Genomic DNA, 17,150 nt, shown 5'->3' with positions numbered 1-17,150 from the left:
TCTCCAGAGGAGAATGATGTTGAGAGACCTGGCACTCAAGGTGGAATGTTGAACTTTTAGGATTCCTGTGACTCTGTTGCATTTCTGGAGTAAGCTCATCACAGGTCTGCGGCCATTCATCTTACCTGTTTTAGAGCAGAATTATCCAATTTCTGAACTGAATCCTGAATGTACTAGGAAGATTTATCCCTAAGTCTTTTTGGAATCAATAAATCCATTTCAGGTGTTTATGAGGTCTCTGTCCAGTTCCTGCGTGGTCAAATTTGGGTATGGATTGTCCAGAAAAATGGAAGAGAGGCCAGTGTCTCACTAGTTTTCACTGATTCAGTGTGGTAAAAATGATTACACATCTCTTAGTAGTTTAGAAATTGGTGAAGAGCCGTCATTCTTTTTCTCCACAGATGCAGAAAGCGTTCCAGTATTTTGCCGAATGGGCTAAAGGTTCAAGCTGCAAAAAGATTAGAAGAAAGAGGAATACCATTTTCTGTTAGCATGAGGCATGCTTTTGTTCCTTTCCCAGGTAATCCCCAGGTCCTGCTCTGGAATTGTTAAGTATATGGTTAGCAAAAAATCCTAGATATAATGAAGGTTTAAGAATTGATAACAGTATATGTGTGTCTGAGCAACCTACCTGGAAAACTAGCGCAGTCAGTAGTTAGCATGCCTTCAAAATTATTCACACGACTGTAAAAGAGAGAGTTTCAGTTGGGCAAAGTATTCAAATATCATTTGTGTGTTCACACTTTCCTCTTTAAGGATACCTGTTTTTTTAAAGAGGTAGCTAAGGCAGTTCTTAATACCCAACTTGCACTCTGCCTAGTGTTCTTTCTATCCAAATGCCAGTTCTCACATTGCCTGCTCTGTCTTAGACACTTGGACAGATACTTGTTTATATGGTTTTGATGGATTCTAAATGTGACCAGATGTGAAGCAGGCAGGGCTGAGCATTGGGGCAACAGGCAAGAATTTGTCTTGATAGAAATTGCTGTGAAAAACTCTACGAGCAGAAGATAAAGGATGGGTTCAATCCTTCTTGTTGGCAAGCTGGATGGAATATTGGAGTAATTTATGAAATAAAGCTTTTTGCTAACTTCTTGACTTCAGGTGGCTTAATCTTGGCTGCTGATTACTCTCAGCTGGAACTGAGGATCCTTGCTCATTTGTCTTGCGACTGTCGCCTCATTCAAGCCTTGAATGGTGGTACCGACGTCTTTAAGAGCATCGCAGCAGAGTGGAAAATGATTGATCCCAAAGATGTTGGAGACAGGACCAGGCAAGAAGCTAAGCAGGTAATTTTAGGAAAAAACTTCAATAGCAGTTTTCTGGGCAGGAAGGTGCAGTGTTCAACACATTGTAATATGTTTTCTGTTTGAGTTCAGCCATGGTTGTTCAGTAGTTGCTTCGTCCATCCTCCCAATCTCAGTACGTTGCAACTGGAGCTGTTGGGGTTTTGGGGGATGAGGGTGGAGAAAAGCAGCATGAATGGCTTGGACTCAGAGGGGGTCCTCTCTTCCTGAATACTTTGCCCTTATTCCCATACCTTTGTCTTCCAGTGAATCACATTTAGTTTTGGCTCTGCTTTCTCTGCATGGCTGACCAAATGGTTGTGATTCTTTACCCTTTCCTCTGGCAGATTTGCTATGGAATCATCTATGGAATAGGAGCAAAATCTTTAGGCGAGCAGATGGGAATTGATGAAAACGAAGCTGCCAGTTATATTGAATCCTTCAAATCAAGATACTCAGGTATGGATATGGCTGTTTGGGAGCTGGGAGGTGGTGGTGGTTGTTTTTAATCCTTTCTCTCCACGTCTCTTCAAATCCTAAATTTGTCTCAACCCACTACTCATATTTCTTGAAAACTCTTTTCATTTTGAAATTGTCCAGTGCATGAATGCAGCAGTTTGATACTCTGCAATGTTTTACTCTAATTTCTGGTTTTAGTCACCTTTAGGATTTTGTTCTTTACTTGTTACAATTTTTTTAAATTAATTAATAAACCCTGAGGAGTCATTTTGAATCTCTTAAGTTGCTGAATGAGAAACATGCTTTCCCTTACTAAAACACACAGCTTCAAGTGATACGACAACTTTAGACCATGCTTCTTATAATTTTTAAATAGAACTATTTCTTTCTTCTGCTTTTCTCTTCTGCTTTCATGGAGCTTTAAACTGTTATACATATTATCCTTGAATTTTTATCCAGCTGCTCAGAGTAGCTCTCCCATGTTTTGTAAAAAGACATGGTTTTGTTTTTAAGAAGCATGTTATTTTTTAGGAAAGCTGTAGAGAGAACAGAGCTGCAATCAAAAAAGGAATGGAGGGCAAATGGGACAAGAGGCAGCTAGCTCTAATCACAGGGCTTGAAAATGAGCTGGAAAATTATGTTCTGAAGCTTTGGGGTTTGTTTCTTTAGGAGACAGATGCAGAGAAATGGCTTTCTGTTAAAATTCTGTTTAGTCTCCATTAATTTGTGAGTAGTCTCTCCATGACCATTAGGAACGATTTCCTGCCTCCTCTCTCTTGGCACGTGTGTGTGTGCATACAAACTGCAGTGTACCTTATATTGTAACTTCGCTTCTCGTGGATTTTCACTTGCTATGTGTTGCCAGGCTGGCTGCTAAATGACACACCTAATGAATTGACTTACACTGTCAGTCTTGATTTTGAGTAGCACCTTTTACATTTTATATTTTGTAAACATGGAAAGAAACTGTCTGAAGTTAACTTTTCCCACTTTAGTACAGTTGTTAACCTGAACTTGCAGTGCAAGTTCACTCTTCCCTACCTCACCTTTCTTTGACCTAAGTTTCTTTTTAACACTCTTGGTGGATTTGCTCCTTCCCTTGCAAAGTGCAGGTGGGTGATTTTTCTTTCATCCTAGAATCTGAAGGGACACAGCCTGAAGTCAGGCAGCCTGAGGCATGAAGGGCTGGCTTCTGCTTTCAATTTACTCCCTCCCTACTACCTGTCTTTCCAGCGCTGGTTCTGACCTCTCCATTATGGATAATACACGTATGACCCGCTGTGCCTGGGCGCTGTGCAGGATGGACTTCCCACTTCCTTCTGCACAGCCAGGTATCCTGACACCGTGCACTCTCTTCCACCTCAAAAGTCTCTTCCACCTCAAATAGGTTTTGCAGCAGAGCTGAATGAGTGATCGTGTGCCTTTTGTCCACTGATGGGGTCTGGGAAATTGAAAGGGTTTCCTCTGTGCTGCTTGGCTGCCCCAGACTGCTTCCCGTGACCCCGCTGAGAAGTCAGTACAGAACATCAGCTGCGTTACAGAAAACTTTCTCTCTCCTTTCACAGGGGTTCAGAAATTCTTGAGGGAGACAGTGCAGAGCTGCAGAAGGGATGGGTTTGTGAAGACCATCCTGGGGAGACGGCGATACCTGCCAGCTATCAAAGATCCGAATCCCTACTGTAAAGCTCATGTATGTTGAGTGCTGTGCCTTTTTAATTTTTTCTTTGTATTATTTTTAAAATGCCAGATTTCCCTGTGTAGCCGTGTCTGCAGTTTTACAAGGTTTGTGAGCCGTCTTAGCCATGACCTGCCACTTCTTGCTTAGCTCACTGTTCCCTCAGTCATTCTCTGAATAACAGAGCTTCTGTCGTCGTCTGTTTGACGTAAGTCTTCTGTGACTGGGTGTACAGCTGTCGTCACTGTGCTAACCTCCCTTCAGAACTCCCACGTTGGAGCTGGAGTGAGTAATTTATTGAAATCAATGGACATGATTTTAAAAAGCTTCCACAGAGGAGTACACTTTAACTCTTCAGGCTGAGTTGCTCCCACTTAGCAGTCTTTGCATGATACATGCTGTCAGCACTTGAGGAAGAAAGGGCATTTAAGACCTATATTTTTGGGTATTTGTTCCTTTTCTTATTTTCCCTGAGAGGAAAATTGCTTTAACTTTTTAGATAAATATCTACTTAGTATACACCTTTGAATAATTTTTTTTTTCAAAGTCATTTTGGACAGTTCTGCCATAGACTCTACTTCAGTAAGAGTAAGTTGACTCCCTAGGGAGGTGTTTCTGTGGGGAAGGAGCATTATACTTCTTGGTAGGAAACTGGATGAAGTTGTGTGGAATTAAAGACTAGAGTAGAAGAGGAACTGGGGGAATTTGTACTCCAAACAGTTGGCAGGGAAACAAGGAGGCTTTCAAAAACTTTTGAAAATAATGGACAATCTACAGCAGGAAGCTTTGTAGATACATCTCTTGTTCAAGTTTGATTTGGTCTTTAAAATCACATTAAAGACCAGTTAATGGATTATCTTCACTTTTGTTTCAATATCCTCATAATTCTTTGCACATGTTTCAGCTCTGAACAAAGAAAGAGGAGACTTTGAATATTGTTTTCCTCTCTGAGGAGGGGATTAGTAGAGAAGCTGATTGTGTTGGAAAAAACAGTGGTCTGGTGTGTTTTTGCACAGCTGTGTAATGCTCTGGCAGTCAGGATTTAGTGTGGCAGATCAGATTGTCAGTCCATGAAGTCCAGTTTCTTGCCTTCAGCTGTCCATCCCTCGTGGCTTTGAAGATAGGCAGAAGTGTCTTGTGATGCTTAGATTAACTGAGATTTTTCCACTCCCCTTGAAACTCTTGCCATGGTTACATGCTTCTCCTTCTTGTGGATTGTGACTCTCGCAGGTTATTACCCTTGATATTAATTAATTTTAAATTTGTGGGATTTTCTCAGGTGCCTGTAGAAATTTTGTGTCTGAAGCTAGTCTGTAAGGTGTCTTTCTTTCAGGCAGCTAGAACAAACTCTTTGTTTGGAAGTTTTACTCCATGTATGTCGGGCCATGTATTTATTATTTTTAATTAAGTGCATGTGACATGTTGGATTTGATTTATTGGGGGTGAGTTTTGAGAACGACTCTCTGTGTTCAGGCGGAGCGCCAGGCTGTGAATACAACTGTTCAGGGATCTGCTGCAGACATCGTCAAAACAGCCACTGTGAACATTCAGAGACGCCTGGAAGCCTTCTCCTCTGGCATCAAGTCCCATGGACACCTGGAGAGCTCCTTCCCAAGAGATAAGACTGGTATGGTTGCCTCCTCTTTGCACACTGGAGCAAGATTTTCAGTGTTACTAATGTTAATTTAAAAAAACAAAACAAAACAAAACCCCCAGACCTGAAAAAAAGTTAGTGCCTTTGGGCCTAGAGGTGGGAGAAGTTTTATTTCCTGACAGTGGTAAGTCTGTGTTTAAGGGGCAAAAATGTCATCAGGAAGGAGGAAGAATGTCTGCACAACAAACTGAAGCAAATGTGACCAGAGCAGAGGCTCCGGTTACCTCGGAGCACATCTTGCAAGGGCTGGCAGTGAGAGTTCGTGTGTGATGCGGTCTGTGATGCCGCCACAGAATTGTTCACAAGTGGGAAGGAGGAACTGAGCAGACACTCTGGCTTCAGAGGCAGTGAAAAAATTGAGTGGGATGACTTCTAGTTCTAAAAATACATTTTTTGGTTAGAATTAAGTCCTGAATTTGTTGGCTGGAATTTGATGTACAGAGATTTCACAAGAGTATTATATGAAGTGTTTATCAGCGTAAGTTTCATTCCCAGAGAAATGCCACAAAGACTTTTTTTAGTTTATGTAGATGATGTTTTGTTCATCAGTTGTATTTTAGAAAGACTACTTAAGAAACGGAGAGCTATATTTCTTTGATAGTTCTTATGCTTTAATTGAAACATGAGGCTGTCTTAATACGAAGAGTCTGATTTGGAAATGAAATAATGACTTGCCAAACCTCTGAAAATGTGTCAGGGAGTTTATTTTGGAGAGACCAGATCCAGAGGTCAGCTATGAGTATCTGGCAGAACTTCCTACCTCTCCTAGGAGCGGAAGCTTCTGACCTTTGGCCAGTGTGATTGCAGGGGGGTGAGTAGATGCATTTGTGACAGTTTTCCCCTGCTCTGATACCGAGTGTTTCAAGAACTGGAATGAAATCTTTTACAGCAAGTCAGAAATGCCTGTGCCATCAGAGGAGCATCCTGCATCACGTGGCTGCTTCAACATTGCTGCCTCAGCGTGAGGCTTGTGTGAGGAACCGATGATGGCTTGAAACCCTTTCTGCGAACTGAAGTCCTCCTGTTAGCTAACCTGAGAAATAAATAACTTTTGAGTCTCTGTGTCTGAGGTTGTGTTTGTTTATTTTAAAACACCGACAGCTTTTTACATGGAAGGGTTTGTTTTAATTTTTTTGTCAAGGAAGGCCCACCAGGATCTTGGTTTTGTTAGCTGCTTATTTGTTTGTTCAATAACTGCTCTTTTTTTCCTTCCTCAGTTCTGCTCAGGAGCTACAGTTTCAGAAACTGCACTTTGCAGGAGGCCGACTGCTTTCTTAAACTAGCCATTAAAATGTTTCTGGAAGAGAAGCAGAATCCTAATTCATTGCCAGAGAGGATGCTGTAAACAAGCTTCTGATTAAACTTTGCAAGACTTTGTTTAAAATTTACTTTCAAAACAGATGGCTCAGGAAACAACTGTCTCTTGCTTCTGTTCTGATTCATATCTTTATATTGTAAGGCTGAACTGTGTATATCTAAAATACTTTCCATTAACATTTTTTCCCTCGGTAGCTGTACAAATATTTATAGAATAGCCACGATTTGTGGGTTGGTCTGTAGGCATGGGCTTTTTAATTTTCAAGGTCCTCACGTTCTTTTTCTCAGCATTAGGAATGTGCAAAGGTTTTTGATACAAGAAACACACTTTTGTATGATGGTGCCTAACAAACTCTGCTCTTCCCCTGTGTAGGACGGCTGTCGAGGAGGAGAAACGCAGGGATGTTACATCCCATCAGAGGAGGCTTCTTTATCCTCCAGCTGCACGATGAGCTCCTCTATGAGGTTGCAGAGGATGATGTCATCCAGGTACAGCCCTGCAGTTCCTCTTTCAGCTCTACCTGCATTTACTGCATTTCAAATAAGCCTTCCTTCCAGGGGCTCACCTTCTCTTCCCTGGATCCCCCCTCCCTGGGTGCTGAAAGGTCTATGAAAACAAAATTCAGCTGGATGAAAAAAACGTGTTTGCATGCTTGATCTCTTGATTTTTGTATTAATGTCATCCCCATGGCTGAAGTCCATTTTCAGCGTGTGCCTCGTTGCTTGTAACAGCAGTTACTTCTCTGTGAGGTTTGATGAGTGAAGTGGCTTAGCATTGTTGACGGGTGTAGGGGGAAGTGTTTCCTCATCTGGAGGTATTTTTGCCTCCCTGCTTATGCTCTGGTGCCTAACTCAGAACATGTATTAGCTGTGGTTTGTGCTCTGCGCAGGAAAAGAGGGTTTGATCCTTTTGGCACTCCTTTCCTCATTCCCTACCTGCTTGTCTTCCTGGCAGGAGCACTGTGGTGCTGGTTGGCAGCGGGGTAGGTGCAAGGAATGTGCTCTGTGGTTTTTAAGTGCCTTTACTGTCTGTGCGTGTCTGTGTGAGTGCTCTTCCTCCCTGAAGGCACAGAGCAGTCTGTGTGCCAGCTCTCAGGGGCAGTGTTTGAGCTGGCTGCTGGCTGCTCAGTGTTTCCCAATCCCTGAGCACAAACACAGGGAGGCTTCCATGCCCTGCTTCCATATCTTGGGATGCCTTTCCTCCACTTCTGCACAAGCACGTCACTAATGACAAAAGGTCATGATGGCAAGCAGTAACTCCTAGTCTGACAGAGCTCTCAGCAGTGCTGACTGGCCTGAGCATGCATGTATATATTAATAAATACATACTAAAAATATGAAGAATACAAGTGAGTATATGTATTAATAATATAGATACGTTCGTGTAAATAAATACAAAAGGTTTGATATTTCTGTCTTGAATCTCAGCTAGAGGTTTTTCTCATTTTGCCAGCTTTGTTCAGACATCTGCTGCTTCAATCTAGGCAGGCTGTTTTTGAGATGAGAAGGCTCCTAATATTGTTACTGTAGAAGACTGAAATCCCCTGAGTATAGGCTTTATCATCTTTAGATACTGACTCCAGTTTATCATGCTGTTCCCAGGAGAACTGGAGACAAGTGAATGAATTTGCTTACTATTTATTGTGTTCTATTTATTTTGCCAACTACCTTAACTTCCAGAGCAGTCATTACCTGTTTTTCTAACTTCCTTCAGATGTATTTCTCCACAGATTTTTCTGGGCAGTTGCTTAAACCAGCAGGTTTTCCTGTCCCCCCTGCAGCACAGCTGCTGTCACTGGCTCTAGGTGCAGCAGCTCTGATCATATCTTCTTTGCTGATGCCTTGTGCTGGACTTGTGACCATTCTCAGAGAATCCCCTTCTGTATGGTTCATGTTTCTTTTGATCTGCTGGGCCCCAAATTTGATCAAGGCTGGAGTGGTTTGAATAGAGTGGAAAATTGATTTGTGTGTCATGCAAGCAACATTTTCTATGTTCCAGAATTTCATTTCCTTGTTTTCTCACAGAAGTGTGCCTTGCTTAGGCCCTGTTCAGTTTTTAATCTCTGATAACCCCATTTTTTTCCTTCCCAGGCAGTAATTTTTCATCCTATTTTTGAACAGTAGATTATTTCTGTCCTAATTCTCTACCCTGCTTCTTTCTCTATGCTGCACTCTGTGCTGAATTACATCCAATTTCAAAGCATTTTTCTAGGTTATCAAGATCATTTTGAAATGCAGTATGTAGGGGCATAGGGGTTTGGAACACAGATCTTCCCCTAGGTCTTCATGCTGTTGGAAAATCTTGTGCTCTGATCTCCTCAAATCCCCTCCTCCATCCCCCAGCAGAAACTATGGAGGAATTTCTGTGGTGGCTCCCTGTGAGGAAATCATGAAAATACATGGAAGGGTCAGACAGCTTGAACAGTTCCTCTGCTGCCAGGGAGGCTTCTAGCAGAGCTGAGGAATCATCATAATTTTTCACTCTGCTGTGGAAAGGTTCACGGGATGGGCGTGGATTGAAGGATTCATTCAAATAAGCAATCCAGGACAGGCTGGATTCTGCATGGGTCTTGGGGGAGGAAAGGGAATACCTTTGTCCAGGACAGGTTTTTACAGTCAGGAGAAAAAAAAAACCAACAGTCTCTTATAATCCAAACAGTTGCAGAAAGAAATAATTTCTGGTCTCTTAACTGTGTATTGAAATGAGTGTTTTCTTGGGAATACCACTGGGGAGCAGAGAACAGTAACCTCATCTGTTTACTAGAGGGCAGGAGTTGCCTTAACTAAACAGTGAGGAGAGGGGGAACCTGGGCAGTATTTGTAGCACCCACGTGGAATATGAGCTGCTTTCCCAGAGGTTTATGATTTGTGTTTCACAGAGTGCTTTTCAAGCTGGCACAACACGGAGGAGCCACTGCTTTTTTCTTCTGGCAAATTTGTTTTGTGTCTTGCTGTCAGTACATTGAAGTTTTCAGAGCAGACTCCATGAAACAAGAGTTATGCAGCTGAGTGAAAGATGAGACTCTTCAGGACTCTCAAGTGTTTAATAGAAAGTTAATCTTGGCCCCTTTTTTGAGTAGTCTTAAACACTGCAGAACCAGTCACAGCTCTGTGCTGCATAAAATCTCACTGGCTTTATGCAGTTTCTCCATTCATGAACACTAATCAGGATTTGGCTGCATTCCCATTGGTGGTAAGTCAGTGCAAATAAAGGCAGGATAGGATTCCAGGTGTCTGTCAGCCCCAGCCATGGACAGAAACCCAGAGCACTGAAGCTGTGTGCATGTCTGATGGCTGATGTTTTCTCCCAGGTTGCTCGGATCGTGAAGCACGAGATGGAAAACGCCATCAAACTCTCCGTGAAACTGAATGTTAAAGTGAAAATTGGCCCCAGCTGGGGAGACCTGCAGGACCTGGAGCTGTGACAACGCTGTGCCACTTTCCTGTGCATGGGGAGGCAGCAGGCACCATGGACCGGGCAGGACGAGCCTGTGATCACCTGCTGGCGGTGTGATCCTCCCGTGCTCTGTTTTACTGGCAGGGTACCAAACTCAAACACCTGGTGGAAGCTGGTATGAACTCACCAAGCCAAACCCTCCAGAGCTCAGTCAGAGCACTGAAACGTGTTTACAGAACTGTGAAACTATTAATTTTTAAAAGAAGGATATTTAAATGAATTCTGTCAAAGTGTGCTTGATCTTGTACAACTCCCCAAAACCTAATGAATTTATTATGAATGAAATAAGCTGGATTACGTTATTAAAACAAGGTGCAAACATAATTTGGCAGTGCCTGTGTATAATTGTCTAAGGCAAAAAAAGTCATTGTGGTTGCACTTGATGTAGAATTTTGCAGGCCTCTGCGGGATTATCTTGTACTGGATTCTGCCGATGACACTCAGGTGCTGAAGTGGCTTTACAGTTGGCTGGATTTCTCACTGAGCAGCTGAGCAGCGCTCACAATGGGTGGAATCTGTTCTTGGTTGGCCTCTCACTTTTAAGAAAGCATTTTGGTGACTGACCTCTGTATTTTTTCCTACTGCTACCTTGCAAACTGGCCTCGAGAGGGATATTGTTTGGAGTCTCTTAGACTAAACACAAAATCACCAGCAGAAACATTTTAGAGAATGAAGCTCGATGAATTGGTTAAAAACTTCATGGCAATGCATATTTTTGTGAAGAAGGAAACCATCTCAGTCTGGCTGGCTGCCATGGCAGCCTTGCTGGTGTTTGAGGTCTGGTGTGTTTGAGAGGAGTCGTGACACTGTGGTGGTGACCTGTGGCTCTTCCTTCAGAGACCATTCTCCTAAGGAAGCCTCACACCTGCCTCCTGGCAGCCCCACTAAAACCTGCTCAGATTTCCCCTGCTCTTTGCCTCGGTGTCTTTTGCTCTGACCCTATGATCAGGCAGAAAGTTTTCCTGGGAGTTTGGGCTTGTCAAGCTGAGCTGGGATCAGATCCTTCAAAAGAAGGGGCAAGGAAGGAGCTTGCAGGGAATTAATCTGCCATTATTTGGCATTACTCTCCCCACTAATGCCTTCTGGTCTGGCTAAATCTCACATCACGTTTTCATTTCCCTTCCAGGCGGTTGTGATGGTTACACAAGTTCAGCTGCTTTTGTTAACTTCACACAATGCCTGACCTTGAATTCTGTCATTTCTTGGTCTAGCTCTTGTATCATACAAGAAAGGGAGGACGAGTGCCTCCCGTCATCTTCCTTATGCCTCTAATTATTGTATCATGTCTTTTTCCTGCAGTTCCTCCCTAATGTAATCAATCTTCATCTTTCCATTCTTGCCTCCTGTGAGAAGTTTTCAAGCCCCTAATTATCCTTTCATTTTTGAATTTCTGCTGGGTCCCTTTTAAGCAGTGTACTTTTGAAGTTGCTTTTTCAGCCTGATCTGAGAGGATGCACACTTGGCTTTCAGCAGCCCGAGAGGGGGCTCGAGACTGTTAATTTCAGATGCGGTGCTTTTGGCAGGGCCATTATCCTGACATCAGAAGGAGCTGGCACTGAGGGCTGGAGAACATAGGGAGTGCTCAAGGATGTTAATGGGGCCTCCTTACAAAAGGCTGCAGCATGGACTCTGATCCTCCACCTGCCTCTTGTGCAGCAAAACAGACACGTGGTACTGAGCCGGGGCCCCAGATGAGGCTGCCTTGACTGCCCCTCTCAGCACCGTCTTGGCCTTCCTTCCTGTTCTGTATTGCACCTTACATGGAGGTATTTTTGTTTTCTTCCTGCCTGCTCTATGCCAGGGCTTTCTACGATATCTGTCACCTGATGGCCGAGCTCTTTATCCACAGCATCTTTTTTCCTACTGTATTAAAGCTTTTGCTCCTAACAGATCCGAGCCTCGGCACCCTGGTGCCTGAGCATTTGTGTGCTCTGCCTGTGAAGATGCTGGCTTGGACTCGTCATCAATTCACGTGGCCTAATGATTTCCTGTCCTGGGTGTCCTGCAGTGACACACCTGTGCCCTATTCCAGGCCTCACTGGGGCTGCTGTCATTTGGGCTGCTTGTTCTTTGGCACATTACAATATTCCCCTCCCACACACCGCCTTCAGAATTTCCAGAGGATGGATCTCACACGTATTTCTCAGCAAGCTCTCAGAAGGGGGTGATGCTAATCAGTAAGGGGATTAACATGTACCCAAACTTATTTTGACTAACAAACTCGATGGGTTCATTTTAATTAAGCAGTAATTTGGAGCAAATGAGAAGATAAGAGGTAGCCACTGTGGCTTTTGGGTCGTGTTGCTAGGACTGGCTCTGAGCTGTTTTCTGATTGCTGCTATTTGCATTCCTCAATTCCGATTAGACGTTAACTCCTAGCGAGACTGAGCAGTGGAAGCAGGAGAGGGCCAAGCCAGGTAAGCAGAGGCACAACCCAGAACTGCAGAAAAGGGTTTGTGTTGTTTTCTGAAAGTGGCAAGAAGGAACCTGACTGCTCACATTGCTTACCTGGTTTTGCCTGTGGGCTCCTTTCCCCCCACCTCTGATTGGCTGAGGGCATTTTATTAATTCAGGACCTGATAACCAGAGTGCAGGTCAGTCTCAGTCTCGGTGCAGTCAGGACAGGATGTTTGTTCCTGAGCTTGTTTGTGTGTTTCTCTCTTCACAGCCTTATGTCAGCTGGCACAGCCCGGCACAAGGACAGATGAATGCTGCAGAAGGGGTAAGAGTTCTCTTTTTTTTCTGCATCAACAGGGATGTGTCTGCCTGCTAAAAGAAATCCAGTTGGGATGCAGTCCTGGCGAACTGCTGTGGTCACTGAGAGTGCCTTGTTTTCACAAGATGGGAACCTGTGGGACGCAGCTCCTCACGGGGATAGCCTGGCCCCTGGGGCTGCCGAGCGGCCCTGCTCTGGTTGGTTCCCATCTGCTTGCTGCTCAAAATGACAAATTTACATTCAGCTGGCTTCTGGTACGGGGCAGAACTTGCCCAGCCTTGGTAGCGGGAACTCACAGCTTTGGTGGTTGCTGCACAAACCTTTACATAAAACCACGCACCTTTGAAATACTATAAAGACTCTAGGAATAGAAGTTGGAAAAAAAAGAGATTACATCCGCTAGTATCAATTATTTTCTTTATTTCCTTTCCCTCTGTTTTTTGTTTGTTTTTTTTTGGTTGTTAATGGGGGCTCAAAACAGCCTCACTTTAAGATGCCTTAGCTTTGTGACATTGATTTAGGATACCTGTGGAAACAGGACACGGTTAGCACAGGAGTGTGTGGTTCACCCCAGGCCAGCCTTCGTTCTTAGAGACAGGTAATGACTCGTTAACAAACCACACACACACTCAGCCCACATTTCCTTGACATTGTATCTGAATATTTGTTGCTATTTAAAAAAGTACAACGTTTGATTTGTTGATTTAATCACAAAACAAAACACATGAATGGAAACACTCATTTACGTGACTATTGCTTATACACCTAAGAGGAGGAGTTGACTACGGATGTCCGCACGAAGTTCCTTCATGGGAGAGAGAGTGTGCTCTTAGCAGATCCTTCCAAGGCAAAAGAAACGTTCAGGACTGAAATATGCTGTGCTTGAATTCACCTTTGAGCTACAGGTAAGGGGCATAAGGGGATGGGGCAGGGCTCAGGCTATTTGAGGGGCATAATTAACCAAAACCTGGGGCTTACACAGTTTATGTATGGAGGATGCCTGAGGTTGGATGCAGCTCTGAAGAGGTTTCCAGTTAAAAAAAAAAAAGCTTTCTATGCCCACCTGCATTATGCACACACTGTGGTGTGAAAGGGATTCTGGAAAAGGAGTATGAACTGTTTTAGAGAAGGGTTTATGTGATAATTTTATACAATACATGTAGTAAATACGAGTATTTTTGTTACACGTTTTTGTAACGATCCTGGTACTGTGGGGAATGACTGATGTAGATAGAGTTGAACTGCAGAACTGTAAAAAAAACTTAAAGCCCCTCTCCCCCCCCAGGTAATTATAGAAAACAAAATCTGATTCTCAAAATTTCAATTGTCATGTCTTTTAATTCAAGATTTGCAACTGAAGTTAAAGCTCTAGGAATGGATTTAATTTTTTTATTAATAAATAAAGTAGCTTGTACTTCATTGAAGACTTGCCCACTCTGCAGACTTATAAATAATCTAATTTAATGCATTTTCTCTGTCTATCTACAGCACTAGACATTAAGATTACAAACATCTGGTCCAACCCAAAGGTGTGTGTGCTGTTGGAAGTTCTGTGTATCTGGTTTTGGATCTCATTTTTGACAGAGCTCCTGGAGAGAAGAACGTGAGAGAACAAAGTATCTAAATGAACAAACAGCATTTTAAACTGAACTAATGTTTCCAGCCAATCTGGCCTGGTGTAGCTGAGGATTGCAAGGCTGAAGATACATCTAAGCTCGGGATTTTGCTTGAGGTGCTGCTGTCTGAGTGGGAAAGGTGAAAGCACAGAAAGATTTCAACATCCAGCGACAGCCAAAGTCCTTGGTTTTCCTCCAGCCAGTGGCAGTCCTACAGTCTTTCTCAGAGTCAGATGCTGTGCTCCTTGCTGGGAATGCTGCAGCTTCATGCCTGTCACTGACAGCCTTGAGCAGCGTTCAGGGCAACGCCTTGCAAAAATCCCACACTCCCCCTCATTGCACAATAAATCACCCAGGCAAGAGTTTTTCCTCCCTCATTGAACTTTTTAAGTGATGGGTTTTTTCCACATACATGGTAAATCTTGATAGAAAGCATTTAACAGTGTGCACTAACAAACTTATACAACATATACATTACATATATATTATATATATAGAATGTTCTATATACAAACATATACAACTTTTTTCGATCTCTACAGACTACAAGAAAATTGATAATTATAGTCACAAGTGGTGAACTTAACCGAAATAGTAATTGATACCTGTCTGGAAATATGTAAAATATGTAAGAGTGGAAAGCTGTGACCTGATGGGGAGTACTAGAGAAAAATTGCTTGAAAGTCTAGTATTAAAAATTTTAAGTTTGAGGGCTGCTAAATTCTCATTTCTCTGTTGCATAAAAATGCAAATGGAAATAATCTACTGGCAGGTTTTTTTTTGTTTGTTTGTTTGTTTGTTTTTTCCATCCTGGTGCTAAACTAGAGCCTGTTGGCAGCCAGAGTCAGTTGGGCCATGTGTAAAAGACTTGTTGAGGACACTTTTCTCTCTGGGCGAGCTGCAGGGATTGGCAGATAGAAGTTGCTCTTAAATTTTCTTCAAAGATCTCACGATTCCAATCACCTGTGGGACTGCTTCTGACTGCCACACACCAGGGCAGAATGGAAAATAAGCTGGCTGCTGGATACTTTGAGTGCTGCCCCAAATGGTTTTGCTGCCCAGAGACCAGTGGGTTTGGATTACAGGCCAGAGCACAGGCCTGGGGAATGCAGGTTTAAACTGAAGATCAAATTGCTCTAATGGTCTCCTTGACGTCTCATTTTCGATGCCTGGTTAGGGCAGTGCTCCCTCACAGGCACAAGTGGTTACTGCTGTGACCCAGCTCCTGGAAGGAATTCCCCAGCCCAGTTCCTACTGGCATCAGAGTGGCAACTTTGGCATATCCTTACACACATAACACGCAGAGAAATCTTCCTGGCTCATGGGCAGCTCCAATTCCTTGGCTCTCAGCAGAAACCCAGGCATTGCTCAGGCTTTGACCTTTTTTCCCCACAAGTTCCTACAGTTCTGACAACACAGAGCAGTTTCTCTCCTGTGCCAGAGGAACCTGTGGAGTCTCATTCCCAGTTGACCTAGACCTGTCAGGGCTATCATTTTGATTTTTGCCTACAGCAAAATGTAAAAATCCTGTAAATCGTGGAATTCTGTTCTGCTACAATGGGAATTTGAAACTTAACACCTCAAATCTCTTCCAACCCTTTAACTTGTGTAGTGGGCCAGCCTGTGGATGGTACAACTTCCTGGGCTGTATTTTACTGTAGGTAAAGGAAGGAGATGGAAAAACATCTTTGAGAGAGATCAGCGGAACACGCTGATGATACGGTGAAGTTAAGGTCTAGGTGGGAGTGGGATGGTGCCTGTCTCCATCAGTGTACATCAGGATTCCTTGAAGGGACTGAAAATGTTGCACTTCTTTAATAGAAAAAAATTAAAGGTGGTTTTTCTAGTTTTTCCTCACTGTCTTTTTTCTAATTTGTAGCTATGTCCTGACAAATGAAAGCAAGCCTTCAGTGCCTTATTTCCAAGCCAATCTTCAAAAAATTTCTAACCTAAGAGTTCACCTGTGTGGCAGTGAGTCTTATAGGATAGGGTGGAGCATTCCAGCAGGACAGGCAATAAATCCAGCTTACTGTTCTCCTCTGTGGCTGTAAGTTGCAGAGTTTTTTGCAGCATTCACTGCAAAAACCAAACAAGCCACGTTGAAGCAGAAGCAAATTATTCTAGCAGCGTGAGCAGAGTACAAATTGCCACTCACCCACAGTGTCACCTTGTATCTGTGTTCCATACGCATGTTGACAATGGTTTTCCATGCTCCTCCCTGGCCCACTGTGTTCCCGGCTCTAATCTCTCTCTGACAGGTTTTTGGGGGGGGGTTTCTTTCCAGGTCCCCTCTCATAATTTCAGCTGAGCACTTAAGCTGCTCTGCAAGCTGCTAAGCAGCCTCTGTGAGCAGTGTTTGATGGGACTCTGGTTTCCCATCCTGCCTTTCCTAACTCGAAGAAATGCTTTCCAAAGCTGGTTTTCTATTCCTGCTACTGGGAAATAAGGCAACCAAGTGATTACAGATGCCATGGGGATGAAAAGTGCCACAGCCCCGCTTCAAGGACAACAGGTGAATCTCGAGCACATTTTAAAAAGTATAGATCAGGGTGATGTGTCATGTGCTCTGAATTGCAAATAAACCATCTATTCACATCTTAATGACCTTTTTAGATAGCACCTGTCCAGCTACCTGCAAAATCATTAAATTTTGGGGATAGGATTTTAAATTTATTGATTTTTCTGCTGGGAGTTAAAGAGCACACTGCTTTTGAGCAAGGCTTTTCATGGGAAATAAATAATAATATAAAAATAATAAGAAAATGCAGCTCAACTCATTTTTATGTGGAGAACAGTAGCAAACATGCTTGAAATGTATTGGCCTTTTATAATGTCACTTTTAAAAAATAAAGATTTTTGTTGTTGAAGGTGTTTTTTCTTTGTTTTTTTTTCTCAGAATAGAAATAAATCCCATTTTTCTTCGGTCACAACATGCTTCCTTTTTCTCTTTTTTTTTTTTTTTTTTTTTTA

General features: G+C 43.0%; 1 protein-coding gene and 1 long non-coding RNA gene across 8 annotated transcripts in view; both read left to right on the top strand.

The window, feature by feature from the left end:
* Positions 1-10,161, top strand: part of POLQ (DNA polymerase theta) — a 53,696-nt gene extending 43,535 nt beyond the window's left edge. For all 6 annotated transcript variants that reach the window (XM_058419275.1, XM_058419274.1, XM_040055178.2 and 3 more), the window contains 7 exons: positions 402-520; positions 1,105-1,289; positions 1,634-1,745; positions 3,311-3,435; positions 4,894-5,047; positions 6,765-6,880; positions 9,703-10,161. In XM_058419275.1, coding sequence (XP_058275258.1) covers positions 402-520; positions 1,105-1,289; positions 1,634-1,745; positions 3,311-3,435; positions 4,894-5,047; positions 6,765-6,880; positions 9,703-9,816 — 925 coding nt within the window. In that variant the 3' untranslated portion in view covers positions 9,817-10,161. The remainder of the gene's footprint in view (positions 1-401; positions 521-1,104; positions 1,290-1,633; positions 1,746-3,310; positions 3,436-4,893; positions 5,048-6,764; positions 6,881-9,702) is intronic.
* A 1,789-nt stretch (positions 10,162-11,950) lies between these two features.
* On the top strand, positions 11,951-14,174 carry LOC131378483 (uncharacterized). Of its 2 annotated transcripts, none has more exons than XR_009207531.1 (4): positions 11,951-12,025; positions 12,517-12,570; positions 13,335-13,469; positions 14,053-14,174. It is a non-coding gene; the product is annotated as an uncharacterized LOC131378483 (long non-coding RNA). The 2 variants fall into 2 exon arrangements; XR_009207530.1 differs by lacking the exon at positions 11,951-12,025 and adding an exon at positions 12,166-12,265.
* The last annotated feature ends 2,976 nt before the right edge of the window (positions 14,175-17,150 follow it).

The sequence above is a fragment of the Hirundo rustica genome, chromosome 2, assembly GCF_015227805.2.
Source record: "Hirundo rustica isolate bHirRus1 chromosome 2, bHirRus1.pri.v3, whole genome shotgun sequence".
Classification (NCBI taxonomy): Eukaryota; Metazoa; Chordata; class Aves; order Passeriformes; family Hirundinidae; genus Hirundo; species Hirundo rustica.
This window is presented reverse-complemented; position numbering and strand designations above follow the sequence as displayed.